The 15944-nt window shown below is 36.5% G+C and overlaps 1 protein-coding gene across 1 annotated transcript in view; it reads right to left on the bottom strand.

The window, feature by feature from the left end:
- LOC145668453 (BTB/POZ domain-containing protein 2-like) overlaps positions 1-15944 on the bottom strand; it is a 103867-nt gene that overhangs the window by 25965 nt on the left and 61958 nt on the right. The window contains exon 4 of the mRNA XM_081736333.1: positions 1870-2074. Within this exon, the coding sequence (XP_081592459.1) occupies positions 1870-2074 (205 nt within the window). The remainder of the gene's footprint in view (positions 1-1869; positions 2075-15944) is intronic.

Here is a 15944-nt window from a genome sequence, read left to right as displayed (position 1 = left end):
AAGAGGATAGCTGAGGCAATGAGAGAAGGACAGTAGTAGGGTAGCGAATGCGCAAGAGCTTAAGAGGATAATATATAAATCAGAGAGAAGAAAGGGGAGCAGAGTGTTATTTAAGAGTATGTTCCAGAGCCTTGATGTTAAGAGTATGTTCCAGAGCCTGGGGAGAAAATAAATATTGAAGATAATAGAAGAAGAAATGGATGGAAAAGAAAATAGAAGATGGGGATAGAAGGTAAGAAGAGGATTTGAGGCATTGTGGGAGAATGGTTACTGTATAATGAGAGACAGGATTTTTAAAATGAAGGAATGACATTATATAGGGTCTTATTTGAGTCCAGTGCTGTCAGATATAGTACTGAATCATTGGGTGAAGGAGATAATAGAAAGAGGAAGAGAAAGACTGATTCTTTCTTGCCGTTATGTAGATAAATGTTTAGGAATATGGAAATTACAAAACGGCAGCTGGAGAAATTCATAAGAGTCGTGGAAGATGAAGAGGAAGGTATTAGACTAGAGAATGAAATAGAAGTAGACAAGTCGATAAACTATCTAGATATAAAAATAAAGAAGTCGGTAGAAGGAGAGTTTATTTACATCTTGGTATCAAAAAGACTTGCAGCGGGAGTGTATTGCTACAAAAGAAATGATTTAGATGAGAATACAAAGGATTTCATAAAAAGGATGGAGAAAAAAATATGAAACCTAAACATTGACGAAGAAAAAAGGAAAAGATATTTTATAAAGTTCTGGACACAACTAAGGAGAAATGGATACAATGAAGAGGATAGAGTGAGAAAGAAACATAGCAACAGAGAGGAAGGAAGACGAAGAAAAGAACAAAAATGGTTTGGTAAAGAGAGCCTAGGCAAAGAAACAGAAAGCAGGATACTTCAGAAAGCATGAATTAGGACGTACTGGAAAGAAGGAAGTAGAATAATTGAAGTAGTCGGGAAAAACAAAAGAAAAGCAATAGTGGACAAAGATCAAAGTGGTAATATATAGAGTAGGATGCGCGGGGTGAAACAAAATTTACATAGAAGACAAAAACAGAAGATGGAAGAAGGGATAAAACAGCACAAATATGACGTAAGATTGAAAAGAGACAACAACGCAATATATAAGCATCAGAAAGATACAAGCTACAGAATAGGGTGGAAAGGAGCAGAAGTCATAGAAGCACAGAACAGGACATTGGTGAGAAAATAGAAAGAAGCGAGGAAAATCATGAAGGAGAAGATAAGGTGAGGAATTGGAATGCAGTATTCACAATAAATAAAGAATGGGAGAAGATTCTACTTAAAGAAGAAGAAAGGAAAAGGAAGAAGAAAGAAAGAGAACAAATTAATAAGGGAACATCACAAGGATAATTAGAGGACAAGAATGTATTCAGCAAAAATGTACATTTTTAATTTGACAAATGTGCAGCTGAAGAAGTGAAAGTAAAAAACACAAGTATTATTTTTTAATGAAGGGGCGTAGCCTAATTAAAAGTTGATCTCCGAAAAGTATATAAGAGAGGATCAACTCCCAAGTTTCCAGAAGGAGTGGAAGTCTGATGAAGACACAGTTATTGTGTCCAAACTGTTACATGATTGTGCTTTTTGTATATTATCACATAGTCTTGCTTAGTGTGTGGTTGTGTACAATTTGATATATTTCTTAATAGAAATATTAGTTACTTTGATCAGATTAGAAAGTACACAAAATAATTAACTTTCTAAAATTTTACTAATATAGCAAAGCCTTTCTACTATAGTTTATTATCGTTATGTTTCCTCTTAATTTGGGGTTAGTTCTTAAGTTGCTATTTACTATAAAATAGTTTTCTCATGTACCTCCTTGAAGTAAAGAAAATTACAAGAAACCCACCTTCAAGCAATACTCTTTCAGCAGTGGTTCATCAATTAAATCTGCAAACTCATAGGCTGGAATAGCAGCAATAGCATCCAGTTTCTCTATGACATATTTGGAACCTTTATCAACAAGCTGTTGTAAACCATACTTCTTGCCTGCGTAAATGAATTTGAATGCTTCATTACAGTTTCCAAACGTTATCTGATTTCCGTATATCCACCTACAAGAAACAAATATAACTATTTTATCTTCTGGTTCATACTACTGTAGGATTCTACTACAGCGTGTAATTAGGATTATATCTAGATAGTTGTGAAAGAAGAATTGTAATAGCCACATTTAGTTGAAAAGTAAAAATAGTCTACAGATAAATTGTAGAAAGTCATTTCCAACAAGCTGAAATATGAAATTGAAGCTGGATTGGAGTTTATGAAACAGGCCTACATTTTAAGATGGAACCTGAACGACCCAGTGCGTTCAAATTTCAAGGATCTCCAACCGAAACTCGAATCCGTGTCACGCATTTTAAAGGCACACGGACAGGCTACTAACCAACGGGAATTGCTGGTTTAAGTATCACGTAACAACACGTTTTGATAATTAGATAAACAACAAAGGGAACAGGTAATGCAACGAAAGGAAGGAGTTGGGATGGAAGAATGGAATAAGCAAAGGTTAGTAGTGTACGACGAATAAAACATCTACAAAACAATCGATTAAGTTATCGATATTCTTGTTCGCCTGTCAACACTGCCTTTATCAAGGACAAGTTTCTTGTCTTCTCTTTGTTCCATACGTGTAGTTCAATAAGAATAAGAGTCAAACTGTGACGTCACACAACAACCAATTAGAAATTATTAATGTGGAAGAAGATACAGAATATTATACAAAGCATTCTAAAAAGAAAACTTATCTTAACCTTTAAGTAGAGAAAAAGAAAAAAAAATTTCATGACAAGCATTAATGATTTAATTTTTCGGGACATCGTCTGAAGTTGAGACTCAGCAAAAAAATTCAAATAATTGCGAACAATTCATTTACATATTCAAAACTGAGCTTCGTAGCTGTCTGAAAATTTCAAAATGCGGATTATAGGAAACCTCTGTATACTCTATCTTTTCTGAATGCACTTCATAGGCAAATATTGGATTTCAAAAAAGCCCTAGTAACAATACATATGGTGAGTTTTGAAAACTATAGTTAAATGGGACCTAAATTTCGAATAAATCTGTTCCGGTCAGCTAAGTAAACTCTAGAAGTTGCGTCAAGTACTGCATGTCAAACACTGTTTAACTGTTATATTATTCATCATATAAAATTAATAAAGTGACTTAAATTTAATGAAAGAGCATTTATCAATCTTTAAAGTTGCACAAGTCATTCCAATTATCTATACTTCAACTACAAATATGATTTCAATGTAGTATTTATAACATACTCTGTTTCCTTAATCGTCTTAATTTAACATCTTCTGAATACATAGTACATTGTGAATATTTATTACGTGGATTCATTAGTTCGTGTCGTTTGGAATCCATACATACATCTCTTGTTTGAGGATCGTAGATCACTTATATATTTCTTCACGTTGTTCACAATTAAATCTGTTTCCCACATTCAGACCATTGTTGGATGCATTTATTTTTAAAAAATCTCTGTAGCCTGGATGCATAGAACTCAGCAACGAAAGTTTACAGGTCCTCATCGTTTCTGAAGATAATGCCATTTTTGAGTAATTGAGTAACTCAAATAAAGAAGACAGTTTTACAAAACTGCATTTAGTTTCTTTTTACATGGAACTTTTATGAATAATGACACGGCAAAACGGATAATAATTTAAAAATTTGTAGAATTGCGAACGCACTTAATAAATATTACCATATTTATATCTAATAGTATCAAGATGGTTATTCTCAGATCATAAGTTTCCAAGTGATATCTCCAAAATAAAATTAAGGCAATGGTCTAATAAAATTAGACATTGGCAATATTAAACATACAAATCTGAAATTATATAAACTTTTAAATCTCCATTATTTATTAATATATTTTATTAAAATAAAACATTTCAAAATTAAATTAAGAAACGAAAGTTTCTCCATGTAATAATTATTTGCTACATATTAATATAAAATTACAAAACTTAAATATCTTTGTTATTTATTACGAAATTTCAAACATTTAACTTCTAGCATGATCTCGTAAAACTAAAACGTACTCAGATTGTCGGCATAAAAAATGCTGATGAAGAATCATGCATTAATATTTATTCTTATCTCCACAGAAACAAACGGCTATATTTGGCAACAGTTACTTCAACTGCATAGTACCAGATTGAATGAAATAGTCTTGGCCGTGATAGCCATCTTCAAATTCTCTCCTTCATCCGAACAACCACCCAATCAAATAAACAGATCATGGCTAATGTAGCCAAAAGTTTTTTAAGCATACTCAAAATTTTTAATTTACGATTTTAAAATCCAAATTGTTTTTATATGCGCAACGGCTATTTATTCAAATTTATAAATGAATATTCCAGGAACTTGTGATAGTGCCACTCCGAACAAGAAACCTCAGAGCATCTTACTCACTATAATATTAAAGAAACACAATTTAAAATATATATATTTTTATTGTATATATATATTTTAAAATACATATATTGTATTTTGTATTGTAAAATATATATATTTTAAATTGTGTTTCTTTAATATTATAGTGAGTAAGATGCTCTGAGGTTTCTTGTTCGGAGTGGCACTACCACAAGTTCCTGGAATATTCATTTATAAATTTGAATAAATAGCCGTTGCGCATATAAAAACAATTTGGATTTTAAAATCGTAAATTAAAAATTTTGAGTATGCTTAAAAAACTTTTGGCTACATTAGCCATGATCTGTTTATTTGATTGGGTGGTTGTTCGGATGAAGGAGAGAATTTGAAGATGGCTATCACGGCCAAGACTATTTCATTCAATCTGGTACTATGCAGTTGAAGTAACTGTTGCCAAATATAGCCGTTTGTTTCTGTGGAGATAAGAATAAATATTAATGCATGATTCTTCATCAGCATTTTTTATGCCGACAATCTGAGTACGTTTTAGTTTTACGAGATCATGCTAGAAGTTAAATGTTTGAAATTTCGTAATAAATAACAAAGATATTTAAGTTTTGTAATTTTATATTAATATGTAGCAAATAATTATTACATGGAGAAACTTTCGTTTCTTAATTTAATTTTGAAATGTTTTATTTTAAAAAAATATATTAATAAATAATGGAGATTTAAAAGTTTATATAATTTCAGATTTGTATGTTTAATATTGCCAATGTCTAATTTTTATTAGACCATTGCCTTAATTTTATTTTGGAGATATCACTTGGAAACTTATGATCTGAGAATAACCATCTTGATACTATTAGATATAAATATGGTAATATTTATTAAGTGCGTTCGCAATTCTACAAATTTTTAAATTATTATCCGTTTTGCCGTGTCATTATTCATAAAAGTTCCATGTAAAAAGAAACTAAATGCAGTTTTGTAAAACTGTCTTCTTTATTTGAGTTACTCAATTACTCAAAAATGGCATTATCTTCAGAAACGATGAGGACCTGTAAACTTTCGTTGCTGAGTTCTATGCATCCAGGCTACAGAGATTTTTTAAAAATAAATGCATCCAACAATGGTCTGAATGTGGGAAACAGATTTAATTGTGAACAACGTGAAGAAATATATAAGTGATCTACGATCCTCAAACAAGATGTTATCAAATTATATTCCTACAACAACACATTTATAGATATGCGACAATAATTTTGGACATGAGTGTACATTCACGACAGAAACAATATATGCACATTCACTTTCGATTATCATTACTTTTTCCTCTGTCAACTTATTTTCCATATTATTATCACAGTTCAAATTTCAGTAATACAAGCTTTCAATTCCATCATCCTTTTAGTACATAAGACAATTAATACAATTAACACAACAATAATACAATTAATAACTAGTCTATTTAATCTAAAATGCTATACATGTACTATACTTAAAATAACTAACCTAGCTAACTTAACCTATTCATTTATTACTAATAAAATAAATTTCGACGTGATTAATATAGATACTAGTGCTGTCAAAATCGGTTTTTGAAAAAACCGAAAACCGGTTTTTGAAAAAAGTGAAATTTCATAAAACCGAAATGTCGGTTTTGAAAACCGCATTTGCGGTTTCGGTTTTAAAAACCGCATTTGCGGTTTCGGTTTCTGAAAACCGCATTTGCGGTTTCGGTTTCTGAAAACCGCTTTTGCGGTTTCGGTTTCTGAAAACCGCTTTTGCGGTTTCGGTTTCTGAAAACCGCATTTGCGGTTTCGGTTTTGAAAACCGCATCTGCGGTTTCGGTTTTGAAAATCGATTTTCTCAAAAACCGAAAACTGCAGAAGTCACAAAAATTCGACAGCACTAATATCAAATAACGACGAGGAAACAGCAAAGAATCTTTCCCATCTTCGGCTCACAGTTGCCAGATGGAGGGAAATTTTCCCCGGCGTAGGGAAAAAATGCTCAAAATTTGCAGAGGTGAAAGAAGATATTTTTTCTTAAAATGTCTTAACGTGTAGGGAAATTCTTGTTTAGTATTCTTTTACAATTGGCAGAATAAAAAAAATAAGTTGCAGTTTGTCACAAAGAGGCACGGCTATCGTTATTGGGAAGTAAAAAGATATAGAATAAAATATGATCGGTGTTCCCTTCACGTATGAACTATTGCAGGTGTCTGGGACTTGCGATAAGAAACCAGTCAACACATGCAAAACCACAACATTCACATTTATCGGAATGGCAACAAATCAACAATAAAATTGTGAATTGCGATCTAATTTTTTTCTTTTCTTTTTTCTAAGAAAGGGAGGTGGTTTTTTTTTGTTAACAAAAGAAAGAGTGGCAGTACTATTTAGAAACAAAGTGAAAGAATAATGATAATATAAAAGATCTCAATCTAAGTGGATGAGATTTCAAATTGAATTTCATGAGTTGCAGGTGTAGTGATCTTAAATAGGGATATACCTTATTTTCTATTTAGCTTAGTGTTGTCATATTACCCGATTTTTGCGGGTACCACCCGATTGTCAGGTTCTATATTCGTCCCTCGCTATCTTAATCACGAAAAACCACCTGCTTTTTGGGATTGGAGAAAAATCTAAGACGACTTAGTGAATAAAGTGTTGGTATATTCAACGTAAACCGCTACACCTTTGACAATCTTAATCGCGATTGAGTTAAATTTGGAATTGCGCTCAGGCTCAGGCTGTGAGCTATCTGAGCAGTGCGCGGGTGTAGGGCCATTCGCTAATAAGAGATCTGCTCTAATGCACAATAGTTTTCTTTGTGTAATTCATGTGTTTTTAATGTAATGTATTGGAGGTTCTATACGAATGAATATTCTTTTGTAGATGTTGTGACAAACATACTTGAATTATTCATGCCTTCATAAGCTACAAGAATGCCGAACGACAATTTCAAGTGTAACTTTAACGACACTTATAGAAGCGAATTTACGTATGTTAGCCAGGGCAGAACTCAGTTTGAAGCAAAATGTACACTCTGGAAAACTTAGTTTCGTTTGAAAAGTAGGCTGCAGGGAAGCAAAGTGGGCCCCACCTGATTTTTATATATTTTGTAAACTAGATCACGAGGAACACGAATCTGGAGTTGTGACATTCCGACTTCCGGAGCTCGAGATATTAAAACTAAGTTTAATATAGATATATTCTCTATACTTAACATATTATGTCCTGTGAGATATATAAAGGTAACCAAGAAAGTTCTGTCGCTTTTTGTGGAGGTCTGTGTTCAATTGATCCTTACATCGTGAGTTGAATGCGAATGGAGAAAAGGCGAAGGTCAGATGTTGGTGTGGGTATATGCAACATTCTACCTGCTTGTGGCAGTTCAGTTACAACGTGAACTTGTGTAAGGACAGAGTGAATATGGAACCTCCACAGAGCGTCATAAGGGTGTGTATGCTGTACGAGTTCAAACTTGGATCAAACGCCACTGCAGTGGGGCGGAAGATATCTCAGGCCTTTCGTGAGGGTGTCGTGATTACGCAGACAGTGCAAGGGTGGTTTAGAAAGTTTAAGGACGGTGACAAAACACTCACGAAAGACGCACCACGTGCCGTAAGACCAACACATTTACAAAATGAAGATCTTCAGGTAGCAATTGAGGCGAACAGTGGAGAGACCTGTGAGGAACTGGGGCTAATATTCAATGTGAGTGGAGAAACCATCCGGCAGCACCTCCATCAACTTGGGAAACACTACAATTTGAGTCTATTGGTCCCACATGAATTAACTCCGGGCCAGAAGACTACGCATGCAGACACCTGTGTTTTTTTTGCTGTCTCGTCTGAGGAAGAAGCCATTTCTGGACAGGATGTTGACATGTGATGAGAAGCTCCATGGCGTCGTCACCATTCGTTAAAATCCCATGAACTGGTTCCAAAACAGCTGAAACCAGTAATGCAGTAGAAAGTCCTGCTGTGTGTTTGGTGGACTGCTCGCGACATCGTGCATCGGGAACTGCTACCGGCTTGTCAGAGCAGAACATTAATGCAACTGTCTACTGTCAGCAGTTGAACCGTGTTCAAGAAAAACTCAAAACCTTGGAGCCAGCACGTCTCAATCGCTAAGGGGTTCTCCCGTTACGGGACAACGCTAAGCCCCACATGATTAGAGTGACCCGGGACACCATCCTACTCCTTAAATGGGAAACACTATTGCAACCGCCATACTCCCTGGACAGTTCACCGTCCGATTATCCCTGAACCATTTCTTGGACACTCACATTAGAGAACTAAAGTTCAACTCCGTAGTAAAGGTGCAAAATGCACTTGATACCTTCTTTGCTTCACGGCAAACCAAGTTCTACCGCGAAGGAATCCATGCCCATCCCGAACATTTTTCAGAAGGTCGTTGATACTGATGGGTACTATTTTTGATCTTCCAGGTACGTCTTAGGCAGGGGTGTAGCCACGGGGGGCCCATCGGTGCCAGGCTCCCCAAATGATTTCCTGGCCCCCCTAATGACCAGATGTTAAAACATCATCGTGAGATTACTTCGCTTCAGTCATTTAAAAATAACAATGTTTACATATAATTAATAATTTACGGTAAAATAGTACGGAAAAATAGTATTTTACCATACCGATCACAAAATAGTATGGTATTTCTTCCTTATAGCGATCCGAAAATAGTATGGTATACTTTTTGTGACAGTAGATTACACAATTTACGGCGATTTGTATTTAACAGTTTGAAGACAAACTTTTTGACAAGGTACTATAAATTCTATGAAATGAAATGAAATCTTTGAGTTTAACGTCTCACGCCTATGCCGGTTAGGCCAAAGGAGACGGTGATTATGAGAAATGAATGAAATGGTGGAATGAAGAAAGTGGGAGGAAACGGAACCCCGAGAAAACCCATGAGCACGGTGTTTGTCCACTACAAAGTCCACACGGCGCGAGCTGGGATCGAACCAGGGAACCCTGAGCCACCGCGCCTCCCACTATAAATTCTATCATAAAACAATGGTACTATACTAAATCGTAAGTACATTAGACTATATTATTTATATGCTGTAATTAGTGTTTCAAGAGAACTTTTTATCAGATGGAAAATTTGGTGAAAAGCAACGTTTTTATTCAGTTTTTCAGTTTGGATTTCATTCGCTTTTTAAAATGCTATTTCTTGTAAAACAGGAAGTGAGATATAGCTGTTAATAAAATAATTACGTCTTTTTAGTCACGAATAATAAATACACATTTTTCTCAGAAAATCTTAAAATAAATTAAGTGCAATTTCAAAGAAAATCAGCCTTATGTATAAAATTAACCAAGAAAGTTCTGTCGCTTTTTGCGTAGGTCTGCGATAGTTGGCCCTCACTGGCGGCCGGGTTTCGTCGAGTCGAAACATATATATCTCGCGTCGGGGTGTTGAAGTACCACCGCGTAGCAGCGACCAGCGAGAACTTCGTCTTGGTCCGCACTTCTTAGATTCTTCGCGGAGAATCGTGAAGGGACCAACACGAACTGTCGCCAGTCATGTGTATGCGGTTATTATTATATATTATTTTTTGCTGACGAATTGTTCCTAAAGTGAGCTCCGAGGGTCAAGAATAACCTCTGCCTCAACATCATGACGTGAAAAATCTTGAAATAAGTGCGATAATTGTATGAATTTAGATGACAACTGTCGTCGATCATTAGAAAGTGAGTATGCGAGAACTATGAAATAAAGTAAATAGACACGCGTCATTTTGTTACAAAATTACATGGCGAACACATTTTATCTAATTCCAAACAGTTATCGTCGAATATACACGGTTAAAGGAGCACTGTGATTGACCAAATAAAAAAGATCTTAACGATTTATCCCTTTACAAGCGACGTTTCCTTCATCGCCATCGTAGCGAAGTAGGAAGAACATTTGCCTAGTAATCATAAGGTTGGTGGTTTGAGTCCCCTTCGGGGTAATATTTTGGTACTTTTTAAAAGTGTTTTTTAGACTCACCTTAATGTAACTAAATCACACATATAGCCGATTTAACATTTTGGGGGAGTAATTTTGTGGTTCCCGTGTAACGTGGGTTCCTGTCACCACGGCATGGCGCGTCCTCAGGTTGGGGATCGAGGAGAAGGCCTCTAGATATAGAGGTTAGCTGCGAATATACTGAATAAGCAGTCGCGGACAGACGACTAGGAGTGGTCCTCCAGCTTGGGGGTTTGGGTAAGGCTAACACCCTCATCCTGTAAAAAAAGGTACTTGTTCAGAAACATTCACAAAAGCCTTGGACAAGGACTGATAACTTGGCACGACATCAGCAAAAGAAAATGGACATGAGATTTGGAACATGGAATATTAGAAGTCTTTATAGGGCAGGCGCGTTAAAATCTGTAACGAGTGAGTTAGAGAAATACAGGATGGACTTAGTAGGAGTTCAGGAAGTTAGGTGGGAAGGAAATGGATCTGAGAATTCCGGAAATTTTACGTTCTTTTACGGGGAAGGAAATAAAAATCACCAGTTAGGAACAGGGTTTTTCGTTCACAAACGAATATTACCAGCAATTAAACGGGTTGAATTTGTTACTGACAGACTTTCTTTTATTATTCTTAAGGGACGGTGGTGTGATATTATTGTTTTAAATGTACATACTCCAACTGAAGATAAGGGTGACGATATAAAAGATAGTTTTTACGAAGAAGTGGAACGGATATTTGACCAACTCCCGCGATACCATATGAAGATTCTATTAGGGGATTTCAATGCGAAGGTAGGACGAGAGGATATTTTCAAACCGATTATAGGGAACGAAAGTTTGCATAAGGAAAGTAATGACAACGGTGTTAGACTCGTGAACTTTGCAACATCCAAAAACCTAATCGTGAAAAGTACAAAATTCCCACATCGCGACGTTCATAAATACACTTGGACATCACCAGACGGAAAAACACATAATCAAATTGATCACGTTTTAGTAGATAGAAAAAGACAATCTAGCATAATTGACGTCCGGTCGTTTAGAGGGGCTGATTGTGACACTGATCACTACCTGGTAGTAGCGATAATACGGGTGAGATTATCGTTGAATAAAGGTAATATTCAATGTCCGAAAACGGAGAGATTTAATTTAAAGAAATTAGAAGAGAGCCAGGTAAGAGAGGAATACCAGATTGAAGTTTCGAATAGATTCGCGGTTTTAGAAGACTCGGAGTGCACTAGTGTTGAGGATACTTGGATTGAAATTAGAGATAGCATTAAAAGTTCAGCAATAGAAAAATTGGGACACGCGGAAATACGTAGGAACAAACCATGGTTCGACCAAGAATGCATTAAACTAGCAGAGAAGAGAAAACTGGCAAAATTACGGTGGCTACAAAATCCGAATGAAACAACTACACAAAATTTCGCAGATATCAGGCGGGAAACTTCCAAGACTTTTAGAACAAAGGAACGGGATTTTTTGAAAGCTAAAATTAAGGAACTTGAAGATAATAGTAAAAATAAAAATATTCGGGACATGTATAAGGGGATCAGCGAATTTAAGAAAGGCTATCAATCTCGTGCTTATATATTAAAGAAATCTGACGGAACAGTTCTCACCGATACGGATAGCCTCTTAAATAGATGGAAAGATTTCTTTGACGATTTGCTGAACACGCAGCCAAAAAATAATGAGCGTGGAGAAAAGGAGATACACACCGCAGAACCGTATACTCCAGAACCCAATCGAATAGAAGTGGAAGCCGCTATAAAGAAATTGAAGAAACACAAATCTCCGGGTGTAGATGAAATTCCGGCCGAGTTAATTTTAGCTGGAGGCGAAAAATTGAGGAACAAAATACACAAACTCATTCTCCTTATCTGGAACAAGGAAGAATTGCCACAAGAGTGGAAAGAATCAATCATTGTTCTAATTCACAAGAAAGGCGACAGAACTGACTGTAATAATTATCCAGGCATTTCTCTTCTGTCAACATCCTATAAAATCCTTTCAAATATTCTGTTAGCAAGATTGACCCCATACGCAGATGAAATTATTGGAGATTATCAGTGCGGATTTAGACGAAATCGATCAACTATCGACCAAATATTTACCATTCGCCAAATATTCGAAAAGAAGTGGGAATACATTACCCCGGTACATCAACTATTTATTGATTTTAGAAAGGCTTACGACTCGGTTAGGAGAGAAACATTATACAACGTTCTTACAGAACTTGGAATACCGAGAAAGCTAATTAGATTAATTAAGATATGTTTAAGTGAATCCCAAAGTAAAGTCCGGGTAGGAAAATTTTTGTCCACGAGCTTCCACGTCGAAAATGGCCTGAAACAAGGAGATGCGTTGTCGCCATTATTATTTAACTTTGTGCTGGAATACGCCATAAGGAAAATCAAAGATAGCAACCAGGGCCTAGAGTTGAACGGCATTCACCAGGTTATGGCATATGCTGATGATGTAAATTTAATAGGGGATGATAGGAGAACAGTAGAAATAAATGCAGAGATCTTATTAAACGCTTGCAGGGACATGGGTTTAGAAGTAAATGCAGAGAAAACTAAATACATGGAAGTGCGTCGGGACCGTAATACGGCAAATTGTGGAGGCGTTAAAATATTAAATAATGCTTTTGATAAAGTGGATACTTTCAAATATTTAGGATCAATATTAACAGACGAAAATCATATTCACGAAGAAATTAAATGTCGACTAAAAGCAGGGAATTCGTGTTACTATTCGGTTCAAAATCTCTTGTCGTCGCGAATTCTATCGAGGAATTTGAAGCTTAAAATATATAAAACGATAATCATGCCTGTTGTTCTGTATGGTTGTGAAACATGGTCGCTTACTCTGAGGGAAGAACATAGACTGAAAGTATTTGAGAACAGGATCCTGAGAAGAATATTCGGACCCAAGAGGAACGGGAATGGGGAATGGCGGAAGCTTCATAACGAGGAACTACATAGTGTATACGGTTTACCCAACATTGTTAGGGTCGTCAAGTCTAGGAGGCTTAGGTGGGCAGGTCATATAGCTAGAATGGAAGAAAGTAGAAACGCTTTCAAAGTCTTGACTGGTAGACCCATAGGAAAACGACCATTAGGAAGACCTAGGCGCAGACGGGAGGACAATATTAAGATGGATCTCGCAGAGATAGGAATACAAAGTAGAAACTGGATGCAATTAGCTAAGGATAGAAGTCAGTGGAGAGCTTTTGTGAACGCGGCACTGAACCTCCGGGTTCCATAGGCCATAGAGTTAGTTAGTTAGTTAGTTAATTTTGTAGTTCATTGGCGTTTTGTGGCATCTCTGCCGCTGGTGACATAATTTTCAAAACGATAGAGGGGCCACCGGGGATCGTCGCTGCGGCGCCGCCAATGTTTGGCGTGATGTCGCTAATTGCCCATTTGTGGTCCACCGACGCTTACGGCATGGGGACAATTCAGTGTGAGTGGCGAAACCATTCAGCAGCACCTTCATCAACTGAGGAAACACTAGAAGTTGGGTCGATGGGTCTCACATAACTTGATTCCGGGTCAAAAGGCAACGCAAGCAGACACCTGTGTTTCTTTGCTGTCTCGTCTGAGGAAGGAGCCATTTCTGGACAAGGTGTTGTCATGTGATGAGAAATGGGTCCTGTACGAAGTTCCACGGCGCCGTCATAATTGGTTAGCATCCCATAAACGGTTCCAAGACAGCCGAAACCAGTACTACACCAGAAGAAAGTCCTCCTGTGTGTTGATGAACTGCTCGTGGCATCGTGCATCGGGAACTGCTACCAGCTGGTCATCGCATCAATCCAACTGTGTACTGTCAGCAGTTGAGCCGTGTTCAAGAGAAACTCAAAACTCTGGAGCCAGCACTTCTGAATCCCAAAAGGGGTCCTTATGTAACAGGACAACGCTAAGCCCCTCGTGGCTAGGATGACCCGGGACACCATTTTACGCCTTGGATAGGAAACACTATTGCATCCGCCATACTCCCTGGACATTGCACCGTCCGATTATCATCTGTTCCCTTCCTTGGACAATCACTTTAAAGGATGCCAGCTCAAATCCCAAGTAGAGGTGCAAAATGCACTTGATAACTTCTTCACTTCACGGAACACCAACCTGTACCGCGATGGGATAAATGGCCCTCCAGAACGTTTGCAGAAGGTTGTCGATCTATTCTTGATCTTCCAGATACGTGTTAGGTGACATATGAATGTCCGGAGGTGGTGGGTGAGAAAGCGATAGAACTTTCTTGTTTACCTATATAGATCGGTTCTGTGTATTGAAATAGTTATGCACAAAGGTATAATGTTTGGTCGGGGGCAGTAGTTCTTGGTTAAACATAATACAAACTATCTGTAATATAATTTATGAAATTACTATTACCATTATTATTATTATTATTATTAATAATAATAATAATAATAATAATAATAATAATAATAATAATAATAATAATAATAATAATAATAATAATAATAATAAGCTAAAACAGTGTTTTTAGTTTTCCGGAAGGAAACCAAAATTTTCCAGTTTTTTTCAGGCTTCAAAAACACTAGTTGTAACACATTTTTTAAAAGATTGTAGCTGTTCCCCTTCAAAAACGACGGGCCCCTCCTACAGAAACCTGCTGGCTACACCCCTGGTCTTAGGTGACATATCGATGTTCTAAGGTGATAGGTCAAAAAGCGACAGAACTTTCTTCGTTAATTTTATACATACTATGTAAAACTACTGTATAAGTTCTAGTATCTCGAGTTCGGGAAGTCGGAATGTCAAAATTCCTTAAGATTCGTGTTCCTCGTGCTCTACTTTACAAAATATATAAAAATCAGGTGGGGTCCAGTTTGCTTCCCTGCAACCGAAAAATACCTTGGAAGTGTCATCAAAGAAGTAACTAAAAAAAAAAGTGCAAATGATCCCAGGTCAGTATTTGTAACACACAAGTTCACATCAGTACTTACGGAGTTCTAAACCGTAAGAAAGTGGGAGGAAACGGGAGCAAATAAAAAATGTTGAAACACAGACATAAATCAATAGATGTCTCGATCGATAGATGCTTTCACAATTGTTAAAAGGTGTAATTAAAAACATTGGTTTCCGTTTTGAAAACCGCATTTCCGGTTTCGGTTTTGAAAACCGCATTTGCGGTTTCGGTTTTAAAAACCGCATTTACGGTTTCGGTTTTGAAAACCGCTTTTGCGGTTTCGGTTTTGAAAACCGCATTTGCGGTTTCGGTTTTGAAAACCGCTTTTGCGGTTTCGGTTTTCAGAAAACCGGTTTTCTCAAAAACCGAAAACCGCAAATGTCACAAAAATTCAACAGCACTAATAGATACTAACATTAAATCTTATCATCCCTTAATAATTAGCTCCAGGTTGGATAACCACTGCATAGATTGCATAAATCACCCTAATATACATATCATTAAAGATCAAATAAGAAGATGTGGTATTCTATTAGTTTAATGTTGAAACTCGATTTCATAGTGATTAATAATGAATTGCCAACACTTCAGTTGAGAAG

Source organism: Thermobia domestica, chromosome 13 (genome assembly GCF_964235325.1).
Source record: "Thermobia domestica chromosome 13, izTheDome1.hap1.1, whole genome shotgun sequence".
NCBI lineage: Eukaryota > Metazoa > Arthropoda > Insecta > Zygentoma > Lepismatidae > Thermobia > Thermobia domestica.
Note: the sequence above shows the minus strand (reverse complement) of the source record. Positions and strands in the feature narration are given on the sequence as shown.